This window comes from Bombus vosnesenskii, unplaced genomic scaffold (genome assembly GCF_011952255.1).
Source record: "Bombus vosnesenskii isolate JDL3184/JDL3185 unplaced genomic scaffold, Bvos_JDL3184-5_v1.1 scf7180000013397, whole genome shotgun sequence".
NCBI lineage: Eukaryota > Metazoa > Arthropoda > Insecta > Hymenoptera > Apidae > Bombus > Bombus vosnesenskii.
Window position 1 is genome coordinate 576,611 of NW_022883022.1, and position 15,116 is coordinate 591,726.

At 37.0% G+C, this 15,116-nt stretch overlaps 1 protein-coding gene across 1 annotated transcript in view; it reads left to right on the forward strand.

Moving 5' to 3' along the window:
* LOC117237692 (twitchin) overlaps positions 1-15,116 on the forward strand; it is a 77,671-nt gene that overhangs the window by 13,618 nt on the left and 48,937 nt on the right. The window contains exons 10-55 of the mRNA XM_033501961.1: positions 142-547; positions 1,198-1,370; positions 1,436-1,606; positions 1,745-1,824; positions 1,908-2,073; positions 2,365-2,508; positions 2,770-2,943; positions 3,396-3,440; positions 3,967-3,984; positions 4,744-4,788; positions 4,873-4,908; positions 4,998-5,045; positions 5,206-5,262; positions 5,393-5,440; positions 5,590-5,658; positions 6,312-6,368; positions 6,462-6,518; positions 6,596-6,652; positions 6,732-6,797; positions 6,873-6,929; positions 6,989-7,045; positions 7,129-7,197; positions 7,305-7,361; positions 7,435-7,491; positions 7,692-7,748; positions 7,839-7,895; positions 8,034-8,087; positions 8,170-8,223; positions 8,340-8,438; positions 8,525-8,578; positions 8,924-8,977; positions 9,075-9,131; positions 9,255-9,311; positions 9,449-9,499; positions 9,623-9,661; positions 9,745-9,798; positions 9,889-9,954; positions 10,055-10,111; positions 10,314-10,370; positions 10,502-10,558; positions 11,091-11,135; positions 11,317-11,358; positions 11,517-11,675; positions 12,575-12,760; positions 12,902-12,916; positions 14,334-14,513. Of these exons, the coding sequence (XP_033357852.1) occupies positions 142-547; positions 1,198-1,370; positions 1,436-1,606; positions 1,745-1,824; positions 1,908-2,073; positions 2,365-2,508; positions 2,770-2,943; positions 3,396-3,440; positions 3,967-3,984; positions 4,744-4,788; positions 4,873-4,908; positions 4,998-5,045; positions 5,206-5,262; positions 5,393-5,440; positions 5,590-5,658; positions 6,312-6,368; positions 6,462-6,518; positions 6,596-6,652; positions 6,732-6,797; positions 6,873-6,929; positions 6,989-7,045; positions 7,129-7,197; positions 7,305-7,361; positions 7,435-7,491; positions 7,692-7,748; positions 7,839-7,895; positions 8,034-8,087; positions 8,170-8,223; positions 8,340-8,438; positions 8,525-8,578; positions 8,924-8,977; positions 9,075-9,131; positions 9,255-9,311; positions 9,449-9,499; positions 9,623-9,661; positions 9,745-9,798; positions 9,889-9,954; positions 10,055-10,111; positions 10,314-10,370; positions 10,502-10,558; positions 11,091-11,135; positions 11,317-11,358; positions 11,517-11,675; positions 12,575-12,760; positions 12,902-12,916; positions 14,334-14,513 (3,765 nt within the window). The remainder of the gene's footprint in view (positions 1-141; positions 548-1,197; positions 1,371-1,435; positions 1,607-1,744; positions 1,825-1,907; positions 2,074-2,364; positions 2,509-2,769; positions 2,944-3,395; positions 3,441-3,966; positions 3,985-4,743; positions 4,789-4,872; positions 4,909-4,997; positions 5,046-5,205; positions 5,263-5,392; positions 5,441-5,589; positions 5,659-6,311; positions 6,369-6,461; positions 6,519-6,595; positions 6,653-6,731; positions 6,798-6,872; positions 6,930-6,988; positions 7,046-7,128; positions 7,198-7,304; positions 7,362-7,434; positions 7,492-7,691; positions 7,749-7,838; positions 7,896-8,033; positions 8,088-8,169; positions 8,224-8,339; positions 8,439-8,524; positions 8,579-8,923; positions 8,978-9,074; positions 9,132-9,254; positions 9,312-9,448; positions 9,500-9,622; positions 9,662-9,744; positions 9,799-9,888; positions 9,955-10,054; positions 10,112-10,313; positions 10,371-10,501; positions 10,559-11,090; positions 11,136-11,316; positions 11,359-11,516; positions 11,676-12,574; positions 12,761-12,901; positions 12,917-14,333; positions 14,514-15,116) is intronic.

Consider the following 15,116-nt stretch of genomic DNA (forward strand, 5'->3'; position numbering starts at 1 on the left):
GCCAAGTACTTTTTATGCTAAATTCGGATACGTAACGAGCTTCCTTCTATCGCTGAAGATTTTTTGAGCAACGCGCGGTTTAATAATTAATAATTCACAGGCCGAGTAGAAACTGGCGATAAATCTAAATGTCTGTTGCAGGATCCTTCAGCACCGGACGGCGGTACTTACAGATGTCACGTGAAAAACGAATACGGCGAAAGCAACGCCAATTTGAACTTGAACATCGAAGCGGAACCAGAACCGGAAGGCGATGGTCCGACGTTTGTGGAGAAACCGCGTATTCAGTCGCAAAACCAGGGTAAACTTGTGATCATGGATTGCAAGGTAAAGGCAAATCCAAAGCCCGAGATTGTGTGGACTCACGCCGGCAAGGTGGTGAAGGAGTCTTCGAAGATCTCGATCAGCGTCGTTAAAGAGAAGGAGGATATCTATTATATCAAATTGACTCTGAACGATCCTGGCCCAGAAGACTCGGGCTTGTACAAGTGTAATATCAAGAACGATCTTGGCGAATTGAACGCCAATCTGACGCTCAACGTCGAGAGTGAGTTTTCATCTGTACCTTAGTTTCGTTATCTCCTAGTGTGGATCGATAATTTGCCATTTTTCACGCATCTATGGGAAATTTAAAGACGCAACGCGGAAAGTCTTCGCGACAGAGAAGCGATTATTTCTGAAACAGGAACTCGTACATTTTTTTCCATAATTCAATCTTTAACACTTTCGCTTCGAGTGCTGCATATAGGCGGCGATCACGCGACGACTCCTGAGCCCGGCACCCCATATATCCGGCATCCAAATGATGCATATACAAGTGCTATCTGTAGTCAATAATATATTTTTTCATATATAATAATATATTGACATATTGGATCAATCACTTCTTAAAGTTACTCATTGTTGAAACAACATCAAAACGTTTCACGCAATATATTTCAAACATCCAAATCGTATACTGTTTCATGCTAAAAAATCTGTTAAATCCATTGACAGTGAAACGGTATTTCATATACGGTTCTTAGAAGAATTATTGTTATTTAAGAGTTAGGAAAACGTACATACAGCATCCACGATGGACTGGACTGCCGAAGCGAAAGGGTTAATTATCGAATTGAAATCACAGGAATATCGTAGACGTTAAAACGCTTCTCGAGTACAAAGGGCTGATAGCGTGTTTCCATCGTGTGATTTTAGTTATACCCGTGATCAAGGAAAAGCCAAAGGTCATAAAGATCGTGAAGAAGAAGACGGTCATTGTAGAGTGCCACGTGCTTTCCAAGTTTACGCCAGATTGTACTTGGTTCAAAGAAACGAAGGCCGTGAAGGAAGACACGAGGCACAAAGTTCACATCGAGCAAGTGAAAGACGTACGTAATAAGCTCTCGCTTTAATAATAACAGAGACGCGAAGCTAATGAAATTTACACCCGCAGGGAGAATTCGCTGTCAAGTTAGAAATCGAGCAAGTATCGGTTTCTGACAAGGGTGTGTACAAGTTAGTGGCTCGCAACGAGAAGGGAGAGGCAACGTCGCAGGTTGTAGAAGTGACGGAGATTATGGAAGAAGGAGAGAAACCGAAGATTAAATCCGGCTTGAAGTCTGCGGTGAGTTTCACAATTGAAATTCTTCCATTTTTCACTGCTATGGAAAAAATTCGACGACTATGCCGCTTCTCTTCGGAGATAGCGCATTCTTTTCGTCAGAAAGGAATCGAAAAATCTGAGTAATTTGTTGTATTTTAGACGATCGAGGAGGGTAAATCGATCGAACTTGTCGCTAGCCTCTCGAAACAGGATCGCAAAGTCACCATTACGTGGTACAGGTAAATACATTATTTTAAACGGTTACCTGTACGTGCTTTCTGCCTAGTCGTTTAAACTTATTGGACTATTTCCGCTTCTGCAGAGATTCCACGGTAGTCAAATCCTCCAAGGACATCATGATATCTTTCAATGGTACAGACATGAAACTGACAATCACGTCTGCCTCCACTTCGTACTCGGGAACATACAAAGTAGTTGTTAGTAACGAATTTGGTCAAGACGAATCGTCGGCGCGACTAGTCGTCAAGGTAAGAAACACGAAATTCGACATTGGTTGGACCTTTGAAAATTAATGATCAAAAATGGCTCGATATTGTTTCTTTCCCCTGTTACAAATTGTGCCCAATGTTTCAAGTTACGTGCAATGTCGCGAGTTTGTTGTACAATATTTGTTTAGATGTACAGAGATCTTCGTTCGAACTTTCTCTCCCCATCCATGAGTAAATTGCGTTCGTTTGCATATTCAATTCACGGTGGTTGAAAACATATGTACATATATGTCCTTGAATGTTGCATGCAATTCCTTGTACGTATTATAGAAAAAAGAAGAGAAGAAAGAGGAAGAAGAGGAAGAGAAGAAGGAGAAGAAGGTTGAAAAGAAAGAAGAGAAGAAGGAAGAAAAGAAAGAGGAAAAGAAGGTAGAAAAGAAGGAAGAGAAAAAGGAAGAAAAGAAAGAAGAGAAGGTAGCGAATGTTCTTACGATTACACTATTTTTTCATTTAACCTGTCTTTTCCTTTTGTTACGTGTTCGTTCCTCCATTTGCCCGTAATTAGCAGTTATCCCTTGCTACACACTAAGAACACAGACTCACGTAAACACGAAGTAACAGTTGCTTTTGATAAAGTTGAAAGAAACGATGATCGATAACAAAATTATCTTTTCCATTTAATCTATACGATAATTCGGCTCTTTTGAACTGCATCTCGATATTACGGTACAAAAGGTAAAAAGCTCGATCTGGTACGATGACAAAAAAACCGTTCCCGACGAAGAAGAGGAAGAGGAGTACGAGGAGGAGGAGGAGGAGGAGGAGGAGGAAGTGGTGAGTGTAATCGAGTCCAGCACCGCGGAGCCGATTATCGAGGAACCAGACTCGGAAACAATTTCACAAGTAGAGGTACACACATACACGCTACACATATTTACACAGATATACATACAGTTCAGATTATTTTTTTAATCATTGGATATTTTTTCGTATCAACTTTTTTCTAACGTGTCTGATATACAAGGTGTTTCATGGTTTCTCCACTCGAACTTTGTGGATATATTCTACGAATATAAATAGGAAAGTAACGTTATTCAAACATAGATTATCAAAATCGAAGGGTAATCGAAACAAATTTTGTGAAATAGTAAAATTCATTTTCTACTATCTTAAATAAAACTTCGAAGGATCTACGTTTATGTAACGTCGGTTTTTCATTTATGCTCATAGAATATAAAGCGGACGGGTGAAAACCTTAGACCACCCGGTATAATTATATTCTTCTATACTCTTTTTTTTGACGATTTTTGTTAAAACTTTAAAAGATTGATCAAGATGTTTCTTTTTTAATTATTTTCAAGGATATACCCGACAACAGACAGAACGGTATCGACAAACCCAAGAAGGTATGAATAATTTTTTTTTTTTTCATTTTTCACACAAAAGTGGATATCATATTTTTCGTAAAGTGACTTTTTTTTTGAAGCAAAACCTTTTTACTTTACACGGTACACATCTAGAAATACAAACTGCGGCGTCATTTTACCTTTTGCGCCCACCCTTTATGGTTCCTTGTAGTGGTTATATTTGTATGAATGCTTTGTGTTCCCCTGTTTTAACTACATACATATGTTTATGTTGTGAGAAACTTGTTTATGTAAAAACCATTGCAAAAGTTATACAGTCCAGGTTCCTAATCCGTGGGTCGCCCCACCTTTGGGAATTAGAATTATGTTGTAGAAGTTGGAATTATTCTGAAATATATTTATTATTATTATTTACTTTATTAAAAATGTTTCTCGATTAGCATATTATTCAGAAAGTTATTTGGCTATAATAAAAAGGGATTGCGACTCAAAAATGCCTGGGAAATATCTGTATACAATTTCGTTGACAAGATATTAAACACAATCGTTTATTTGTCTGTTTCAGAAACTGGAAGTTCTACAGGTGAGAAATGAGTGTCAAATATTTCATTTGGACAAAGTATGCGCTCGAATTATCGAATCGGCTTTCCAATTGCATTGCAAGAACAGTATTGCGAACAATTATTACATGCGGCTTTTATGCGTACGCTTATAGATTCGATCCAATCGATCCAAAGGGACGAAAGGCATGCTTCTAACGATAAAAATTATTTTCAGCTTTTTGCGAATTAAATGCATTCCTTTTCAGCTTTTACGATATTAACTGCTTCTTTCAGCTTCACATACTTTTTCAGCTTTTACTGATAAACCTTGATATGTTTCAGCTTTTATTATTTCTGATCCTATTTGTTATGAAGTTATTTCTATTGTTACTTTAAGATCGTTTCTATTCCAGCAAAATTATCTGAAATCATTTAATCATTATGCAACACATATCTCATCTTTCTTCGCATATAATCTAATGCTTAAGCTTTCAGCAAACTTTCTTTACCCTTATCCTAGAAGCTGGGCTTTGAAATTTTCCTAAAAAAAGCTATAACTTGTAATTTGTCCTACTTTCCTGTTTCTCTCTTTCGCTCTATTTCTATTCTTCCGCATGCATGTCTGTGTTTTGTGTAATTTGATTTTCATGTGTACATTTTAGTGACATACGAGTAAACTTATTCGCGAGAGTGTATGATATACGTCAAACGTGTGTATAATTATCGTAAAGGTAGGAATGTTACATTATTCAATTCATAAGGATCGATAAACGAGTTGATAACAATTTACTTTTGTATAGAAGAAACCAGAAGAGAAAGTCGAAGAAAAGAAGGAAGTTGAAAAGGTAATATTTTGGACATGAATTTTAAGATATTTACTCGTTAGATCGAAACGTAGAGAAATAAATTAAACGAATTTGTGTTTACAGAAAAAGATTGTGAAGAAAGCAGAAGAAAAGAAGGAGGTAAGGATGGTTCTGTCTTTTCAATTTACTATGCTTATTCAAATCTTTACGTACTTATTCCTATTATTATTTGGTTTTTCTTATTCCAGGAACTTAAAGCAGAAAAAATGGTATCTCGCAAGCAGTCTATTAGTAGAGTGAGTAGCAATTGTTTATCAATTAAATTTATATAATTTTTTCATACAGAATTTTTACATATGTATAACTTTTTGCGTAGAATTTTTCATATATAAAATATTATTATATAGGCATAAAGAAGCTAACACTGATTTATCCTTTTTCCTAATTTTCTAACAGGTAGAAGAAATACGAACAGAAAGTCGAAGAAGTTCTTTGGTAGCAACAGAAGAAAAGGTTAAACATTATTTTGTATTTACCCTTTAATGATTGTACAGAACAGTATGAGCAGATGCTAAATCGCTTAACTGTAGAAACCCAATAGCTTTCTTACGTTTTTATTTATTTTGTTACTTTTAATACGCAGATGTTCGAAGACGGCCGCATAATACCGCGTCGCTTATCTATGCAAAAGGTACAAGAGTACAGAATAATTAAACCCAAACTACGTAATGCTAATTTGCAAATGCCACTTATCACGGCTAAACTAATATTCTATTACAAACTAAAATTCTTTCGTTCTTACATTAATTTAGCTTTTCCTTTTTTTTCATGCGCAAACAGATGGAAGCAGAGGTCATGTCAGAAAGCAGGCGATCTTCCATCGTTGAAAAGAAGGTGACGACAGAAAAGGTAAAAGATCAGTTTTCGTTTTTTCCTTTTTGTTCCCTTCTTTCCGTTTCTTTTTGTTTAGAATTAAAATTTTAATCACTCCCTTGTCAGTTCTTCTTATTAACGTCGTAATTAATGTTCGTAAAGAGTTACTTTGTGTAAACTTAAAAGAATTTCGTCTCACGAATAGAAACAGTAAGTATCGTGTGTGAGTCCGACCTTCTTGCAAATGACTCAAGAAGGCTAATAATACCTAATATCAAATATTTGTGTGACGTGTACGTATTTAAGTAATCGTTGCATTCGATAAAATAATATAACACGTTACGATACGTTATGTATCATATTTGATTACAATTTTTAAGTAATTAGTAGCATGAACTTTTAGAAAAAACGTAAGATGAGGCGCGTTCACTTAACGTAGTACGTAAACCGAGTAGTCGTTGTCAACGACAGCTCCGACTCACAGCGTGTTACTTATGGCATAGATCTATTTCACTGACACGCTATCCAGCAAGGATAACTTCTATTTCAATGTTGAGCTTTTGATTAGAATTTCTGTCCTTGAACTACATCCTCGATACGATCTGCCAAACAAACGAAACGATTCTTTTCCAGCAAAAAAATATAATTTACCAATTTTTAATTTTTTTTTTATTATTTTGGACTTTTAGGCAGATAGAGAGACCCCGAAGTTTAGACCTACGCTAACACCAACACAACACGTAAAGGTACACAAAACACTAAATATACACACTACAGATTCGCGAGAATGTAAAACATAGAATTTGTTGGAAATTAAAATATACATACTGACATTATAGATCGCACCGAGAGATAGTATTAGATATTACGAGCCCGAGCCTGACGATGATATCGAGGTAAACGATTCTTTAAAAAAAAATGATTTGATATTACAATGAAAGACGCACATGCTCATGACAAATCGTGTTTATAGGATATTTGGGCTTCAGTGCCAAGAGAGCCGGAAATAAGATCCATTAGAAAAAGTGAGGTACGCGAATACATAAAAATTTGCAATTTTCGTGTTATAGAACGACTGATTAATATACCAATATTAAATCCAATTATAGGACACGCTAAATGTAAAATATTCGTCACTCGTCACACGCGAATTCCCTGAAAAACCAAGCATCGAGGTAGATATCTTTGTTTATCGGCATTAAGCGTGACAGAATTTTTTTATATTTTTTATCGTGCAAAATTGTTTGTAGGAACGATCACAGCCAGATTATATGAAATATAAAATTCCTGAGGAATCTAACGTCAAGGTAGATACCTTTTTATCAGCATTTTTTTATATTCTTTTATCGTGCAAAATTGTTTGTAGGAAAAATCACGACCAGAGCATACCGAACGCGACGAATTACCAGTTCGTAAATACGAGGTACAGAATGGATGAATTCGATTTTTTTTTTTTAATCAGTACCTTCAGTCAATTGGTGATTACTTATAAAAATACAATTTTAGGATGTTCCAAAGTCATTACACGAGTCTGCACCACGAACCCATAGTACTAGTAAAGATACAATACACGAGGTATAACACTATACTTTATACGACTAAACTTTTTACATTTTACGTTTTCATTCGCATCGACAGAAAAAACGAGAAAGATCGTGAACATTAAACGAAAACAATTTTAGGTTTCCACCGATCCACGACCAAGCATACCTGAAAGGAAATTAATTAGAAACACCGAGGTAGAACTTTGCTATTAATTCTTTCCTTGCGTACGATTACTGTTCTTTTGATACAACTTTTGTTTCGTTATAGGATGAGTCACAGCCTAAAATTAATGTGCCATTCAAAGAATCGAATGACGAAGCAGAGGTAGTTACTTTTTTTTACAATACAGTAGAGCCTCGAAGACAAAAATTTCACAGTATCCATTCTTCATAGTATAACAATGGTATTTGTAACAGAATTAATCAAAGAAATTTGGTGCTAAATTCTGTTGGAATACGAGAGGCTTTACTGTACATCGCATTGCATAGAGAAAGTATAGATATTAACAGATAAGCAAATTTCAGGATGCTTGGCCAGATAGACCAGGTGATTTTGAAATTGAACCCATTAAGAAAGTTAAGGTACACGAGCGCATATAGATTGTAATATTCAGTAACACATTTTTAATTCACTACTTTTTATTTTATTTTGTTTCGTATACGCATTTACAGGATATGCCAAAGATTACATCTAAACCGACTATACAAGAGCCAAATAATGAAATAGAGGTAGTTTTTTTTTCTTTTTCTTTTTCCTTCTCTTTCATCTCCTCTTCGTTTTCTCTTTTGTTTTTTTCTCTCATTTTTGACGTACACTATTCAAAATTTACCCGAATATATACGCATGATCGAATACACGATTTGTAGGACATCTGGGCAGACAGGCCACAAGAACCAGAAATTAAATCAATTTGGAGAAAGGTACATGATTCGTTTGATTAAAATTTCGATGATGAAAAATTGTCGTTCGGTATGAACGAATTATAAACGAATAATATTTTAGGTGCCAGAAAAGACTAGCATAGATTTATCACGGACACAGCACACAGTACCCGAGGTACATACGCACTACACAAATAATCAGAACGAAATTGTAACATACAAAAATTGTTTTTTAATATATTTTTTTATTTTATTGTTCTTTTTAATATGTATTAACCGACCATGTTTTAGGACACTTGGAAAACAAATTTAAATGAAACAAATGACAAACCCGATACACTGAAAGATAAATCGGAAACGCCTTCGATCGAATCGATTGACGATATAGAGGTAGAATAGCATCGATACTCTTCTGTCTCTCAACACTTGAAAACTAAAGTGAAACATACATTTTTTTTTCTTTTTTTTTCTTTTAGGAGAAAGTTAAACCGAAATTAAAAACAACTCGTAAAAAAGTCACGACGGACAAGGTACATAATACGATATACGACATATATATATATATGTAAATTCTATAGAATTTAGATTTCTAAAAATATTACAGCATTACATATATATTATACATGCACGCACGCTATCGTTCAATAAATATACGCTATGATGATTCAAAAGAATAAAATTATTGTACTCTGATTCATTCGTAATTTTGTAACCGAAATACATCTCGTTGAAAATCAGCAAAGGTCTGGATATTTTTGAACGCTAGCGCATACACATACACATGCACACGCACACCTACGTGCATATCACGTATCATTGCCACAAAGACGAATAATTTAATAGGAAGAAACTGCAATTAATTTTGATCATTTTAGAAAGAGGAAGCGAAACCAAAATCTACCTCTCGCAAACTTGACGAAGCGAGCAAGGTACCAGCATTTTTTTATTATTATTTTTCAACAATTTGATTAATCCAGCACGCGACTCGTATATTTATAATTTTTGTTTCTTCGTTTGCAATTTTAGAAAAAAGTACCGCTCACACGACGTAGGTCATCGACAAAGTCAACAGAGGGGTCTAAGGTACAGGGAATAAAGAACTCAATAGTTTACAATATCTCACGAGTTTGTTACGGTTCTTCTATTTGTTTATTTTTTATTCTTTATCTGTTGTATATTTCATTCATTCGTACGAATGTTATTCAGGACGAAGAACCTACGTTAGATTCTATACAAAAGGACAGTATTTCCAACGGGACGAAGGTATATAAATGTATTTCCTAATTAGAAAGCGTTACTCTTGAAAAATATCAAAAATATCGAGTATTAGCCGTTGCTTGCATTAACGCGAGTGTACTAACGAACAGCGAATAAATCTGATCGTTTCTATACTTTTTTAGAAGCAGGAAGCCGTCACAAAAGCTAAAATCGTTGGAAAGGAAGAAAAGAAGGTACAAAATGAACACGCAATTTTATCGTACACACAGTTTACATATCGTATATACGTCATCATACACGATACGTATCGATTGAATCATATTCAAATACTTTAAGTTCACGTCCATTAATTTTAGGAGGAACTCAAACCCACACCCAAAGTAGAAGAACCCAAGGTATATAAAACCTATACGACATACATACACTATTTATCGATGTTCGCCTCACAAATACCTCACACGATACGATTGATTTTTAGAAAACAGAGCCACCCAAAGCAAAGGTCACTCTCGGTAAACCCGAGGAGACTAAGGTACACAAATCGCATACTTTTTGCCTAGACGTAGACGCGATATCTTTTTTTTTTTTGAACGATTCCATTATCGAGATTATTAACTTTTAGAAAGAGGAACCCGTCGAAACGCAAACGAAACCCAAAACACCCGCTGGTAAACCCGAAGAGGCAAAGGTACACAACACCACGTTAAAAGTCATTCCTTTCGCGTAGACAGATTTTTTTCTCTTTTAAGTATTCCTGGCACTATCCTTGACATACTTACTCTTTTTAGAAGGAGGAACCTGCTGTGAAACCTAAGGCCACACTTGGTAAACCCGAGGAGGCTAAGGTACACGAGATCGTTTTTTACTTGAATATAGAAATTTTTTTTTTTTTTTTGCTTAGATGCACAATTTTTTCACGCGTTACACTCTCTTTATATAAATACGGATAGTCACGCAACTGCATTTTCTATATAGAAGAAATTTGTTTGTATACACAATTTTTCTTAGTTCTCCCAACACTATCCTTGACATATTTACTCTTTTTAGAAGGAGGAACCTGCTGCGAAACCTAAGGCCACACTTGGTAAACCCGAGGAGGCTAAGGTACATGAGATCGTTTTTTGCTTGAATACGAGACTTTCTTTTTTTCTTCTTTTGCTTAGATACCAAATCTTGTTACGCGTTATCTTTTTTTTATACGAACACGAATAGTCACGTGATTGCCTTTTTTCTAGAAGGAAGAACCTGCCCTGAAACCTAAAACCACGCTTGGTAAACCCGAAATACCAAAGGTACACAAAGTTAATCTATCGCGTTTTTATAGTAATACTGTTCGCGAACATGTTCACACGAACACGAGCTGAGAGAACGCACCAAAACACAATTCACATTTGCCCGTAAACTGACACGACACTCTTAATTACTGCACGGCACAAATTGCATTTTTTCGCACAAGTGTGTATCATCACATAACTTTCTTCGCATCAACTTTTCATCTTACGGACACGTGTAACTACAACACGTACAGGGTTTATTCGCACAGGCGTGTGTATCGCGTAACTTCTTTACATTCAATTTTTCATCTCACGAACTAAATTTATTTAATTTAATTTAATTAATTTATTTTTAATCTTTTCAGCAAAGATTAAATCGAATCATCATACTAAGTAACATATTCATACTCTTTTCAGCAATCTGTGAGAACGAATATCACCGTAACAAGAAATATAACAATTCATCGAATCATGATTTTTTACAAATTATCGCTGGCAAAATCTCTTGAAGTTATCCCCTCGAATGACTTTTTATTTTGTATTTTCACAGGTAGAGGAACCGCTCAGAAAAGTCAGCCTGAAACCTACGACAAAGGTAGATATATGTACAAGTATACAGATATCTGTGCTATCTTGATACATTCGCTCGTATCGTACCAAAACGATATAAAAATTATTACTTACATCTTACGATAGATATCAATGAATTAAGCAAAAACTCAAAACCTTGATCTTTCTCGTTCGCTAATTTAACTCTTAACTTTCTTAAATTACAGATCGAGGAGGAAGCAAAGACGTTGAACAAAGTAGAACTGAAGGTGTGTATCTTCTTTTTCCCGTGAATTGTTCGTTATTGATAGATGAACTTTTACTGTTTCGCGGTGCTTATTTACGAGGCGAAACTTCGTTATATTCGGATTGGTATTTGTAAATTCTCGTTGGAAATTGTTTGGAATAAACGATACGTTAAATGCAGCCAGTGGAACCCAAGACGAACGTGGAGAAATTCGGACTGCGTAAACCACCAAAATACGAAATTAAAGCCGAGAACTTTCAATCTATTCAACTTAAACCGGTTTCGAGGGAGCCAAAAGTACCTCAAAAACCTGAGAATGGCGTTATCGTTGAGTTGAAGGTATTCCCGTGAATGGGAATCTAAATATACGTACACTATACTCTTTTTTTTCTCTCTCTTTCTCTCTCTCTTCTCTATGCATTGACATTTACATAATATTTCAAATTTACATAATATTTCAAATTTACATAATATGTATATACACTGGCTGTTTACTTATTCTTCGAATCTACGATCGTTCTAAGTACTTTCGCTGTTACTATGAAAAATTCTTTTTCACACTCTGGACGATTCTTTCCACTTATTAATTCCACTCATTAAATTTCACAATCTCGATTATTCGATATGTCCCTTCTCTTACTGCGGTACTGTTTCCTCCAATTTTCGACAACTTTCTACGCTTAGTCTCTTCTTTCGATGTTGATAACAACGACACAAAGTATAAGGTACTGTGCATAATTCGAAGACTCTCTCTTCTCTCTTTTCTCACTTTCTCAATACTTGAAAGTTCGGTGAATCGTTAACAAACCGATTAATTCAATCTATACGAATATTATTATTAATATAATAACAATCTTCAAGGTATCTCGGCTATTTGGCTGTACAAAACGTTTGCTCCTCGACTCGAATTCTCTATGCTGAAATCGATGTTCTATCTGTCGCTCTTTGTTCTATCGAACGGCTTCAATGTACGAAGATCACGAGGGAAGACCACGATAACTTACGTTTTTTCGCTTCGCACGAGTAATTTTAAAATTCAATATGCTCCATCGTTAACTTGCCCTTCGTTTCTAAATGTTCAGTGGTTTCATAGCCACGAGTTAGTATATTATAACAGCGAGAAAGTAGCGAGAATAGCGATAACAATCAGAAAATCAACGGACTTATCGTGTTTTCCCGAGTGATTTTCATCGACGAAATCGTCCACGCTAGAAATTAATCGGAAACCATTGGTGCAGAAAACTGAGAAGACGGAAAAGGTGGAAGCTAAGAAGACGAAAGTGAGAAAAGCCAGCAAGGACAAGGATTACGAGCTTCCGGAGATTCCAGATTACGAGCGACCGGTTTTGGAGAAGCCGCAAGAATTCGAATTCGGGGAGTACGCGCCTCGAGATAAAACCAAGTTGGACAGACCAGCCACGCAGGTAAGAGAAACGTTGCTCTCATTTTTCATTCTGTTGCGTTAAATCGATCAAGTATGTTTACTTTGTATCGATAATTAATTTAATAAGATCAAACGTCGTTCATTCCACTACTAATGATTTTTCTTTTCACGCGGCGGGCAGAAGTTCGATTCCAAGGTGAGTAATGGCTCGTTATTAATGCAAGAATAAGAAAACGATTTTGCCAAGCTGCTTCGCTTTACTTCAGGAATGACGAGAGTTTTGCAACGTCGCGCCTAAGTACGATCGATCGAGATTCCTGGAATTCCGTAAGCTCGATTACAAATTGCGGAGTTAAAGTTGGAAATCAGGGAGCGATTAACTCAGAGAAACGGTCGAGCACTTTTTTCTCGCGAGTTCGTCTATTCGTCTAATATTAATCGGCGTTTAGCGGAGGCTACGCTCAGGGTCGTAGACGATACGGTGACACGAAATCCTTGCTGGCGGATTAGCAAGTGGTCTCGGTCGTGGTTTGCCGCGGATAAAAGATCGCCGACGCAAATAGCCCGGTAATCCTGGTTCGATCTTCTTTCAAACGTAATTAACGCAACGCGCCTCTATGCTAGCGCTAATAATCGAACGAATAAAATGATCGTTTGGCAACCGATGGGTCCCGTGTCCACCACCACCCTGCATCCGGATACCCGCGAAAGAGGGGGAACTATTTTGGCAAATAACCGCTCGTATATCACCCCCCTCGGATCTCTAATTTTTCGACTTGAAAATTAGGATGGAGAAAATGTCGATCGCTATTTTCGGTGTTATTGCGACCCGTTTGTGCCCGACCGTATCTCTTCGCTTTGATTTCTCGCGGCAGGCCGGTCAGTCTCGATTCAGTCTTGATCTCAGCACGATCGTGATCGCGATCGCGTTCTAGGAGCCGTCGACGATCAAGTTTCATCGGTTCTCGATCCTTCGGTAAATCCGACAGACGTGCTTTCATGCATTGTTTCAGTTTCTCCGGATCTTTAGGAGAGACGTTAACTGAAGAAAGTTCTGGTGTTTTTTCTCTCGTTCATTGCGAATCGCTACGTTCTCCGCATACTGTTACTGCAAATATTGTACCTACTTTGCTCGTAGACAGTTGAAGAAGCTGTTGTAAAATAACGTTGCAGACGATATTAGCGAAGCACAAAAGCATTCTACTTGTGCAAGACGATGCGAGATTGTCGTGTCCGCGCGTGTGATCTCCGAGAAAATACAAACGCTAGGACGGAAATGTCGGGCGATCGCTTATCTTTTAAATTTGCGCTCAGCAAACACACTGACTGTGAAAACGGCGTTGCAAAAGTTCTTCAATTCCGTAGACTATAATTTCGATAAACGTGGCATTTATAAAGCTTGCTTCATCAATAAATTACCTTCTTTCTACGTTGCTTACGCGTTTCTCTTTCAACGTTTAATAACGCCAAAACTTTCTTGGTTACCCGATATATGCGGATTCTTCTACGAACGAGTATCGTTAGTCCGCGAATTCGCTTCAGCTATCGCTTACTTTCTCAAATTCGAAATACGACGCAGTCGGAATTGATAATTGGTTTTCTCGCGTACTTAGCCAAAGGTGCCAGAGATCAAAGCACCCGAAGCACCGAAGATCGAAGTTATCAAAGACGTAACGCCGGTTGGAAGCAGAAGGAGTTCCCTGATACCCGGCAGCGGCACAACCAGTCGACGGGGATCCTTGATACCACCCGAAGAATTGGGTCGCAGACCCAGTTTGATTATCAGTGACGAGGTATGTTACGGATTGTGTTTAGCCGCGAGGTATATCGATTACGCTTTTGGACTATCGAGTGAACAGCTGCGATGGTATCGTTTACGATGATCCGCGTATCATCCAACCAGTTTGCTAACTTTCGCGATTCCGTGAAATTTCATTCTGCATCGGATTAGTCGACTGTTTTACTATTCGCCTATCTCTCCATCTCTTTCACAACCCTCAAGACGCAGCTATACGAAATTCTTGACTGTCTCGTTCGATCTTTCGATCATTCGCGCAACTTTGGATTTTTTCGATAGCCTTCGAAACTACCATAATTTCTATTGTTCCATTTGACCATTCGTCTATTTGTCATTATCGTTGTCATTTGTTTCATACTCCTCTTGCTTCGCGACTAAAGGGCGACTCCCAGTTGTCTCCTGCACCTTAAGCTAATTTTATATCTAAACGCGATTGCTACAAGACGATGGTACAATTTTCTGAACGAAAACCGAAAGGATAAAAGACTATTCGACTATTCGGCTATTCAGCCATCCAACCGTTCGATTGTTCGCTTATTCGATCGTTTTGATCGCCGTTAAAATCGGTACCATCGCAGCCAGTCCGCCTCGAAAAGCG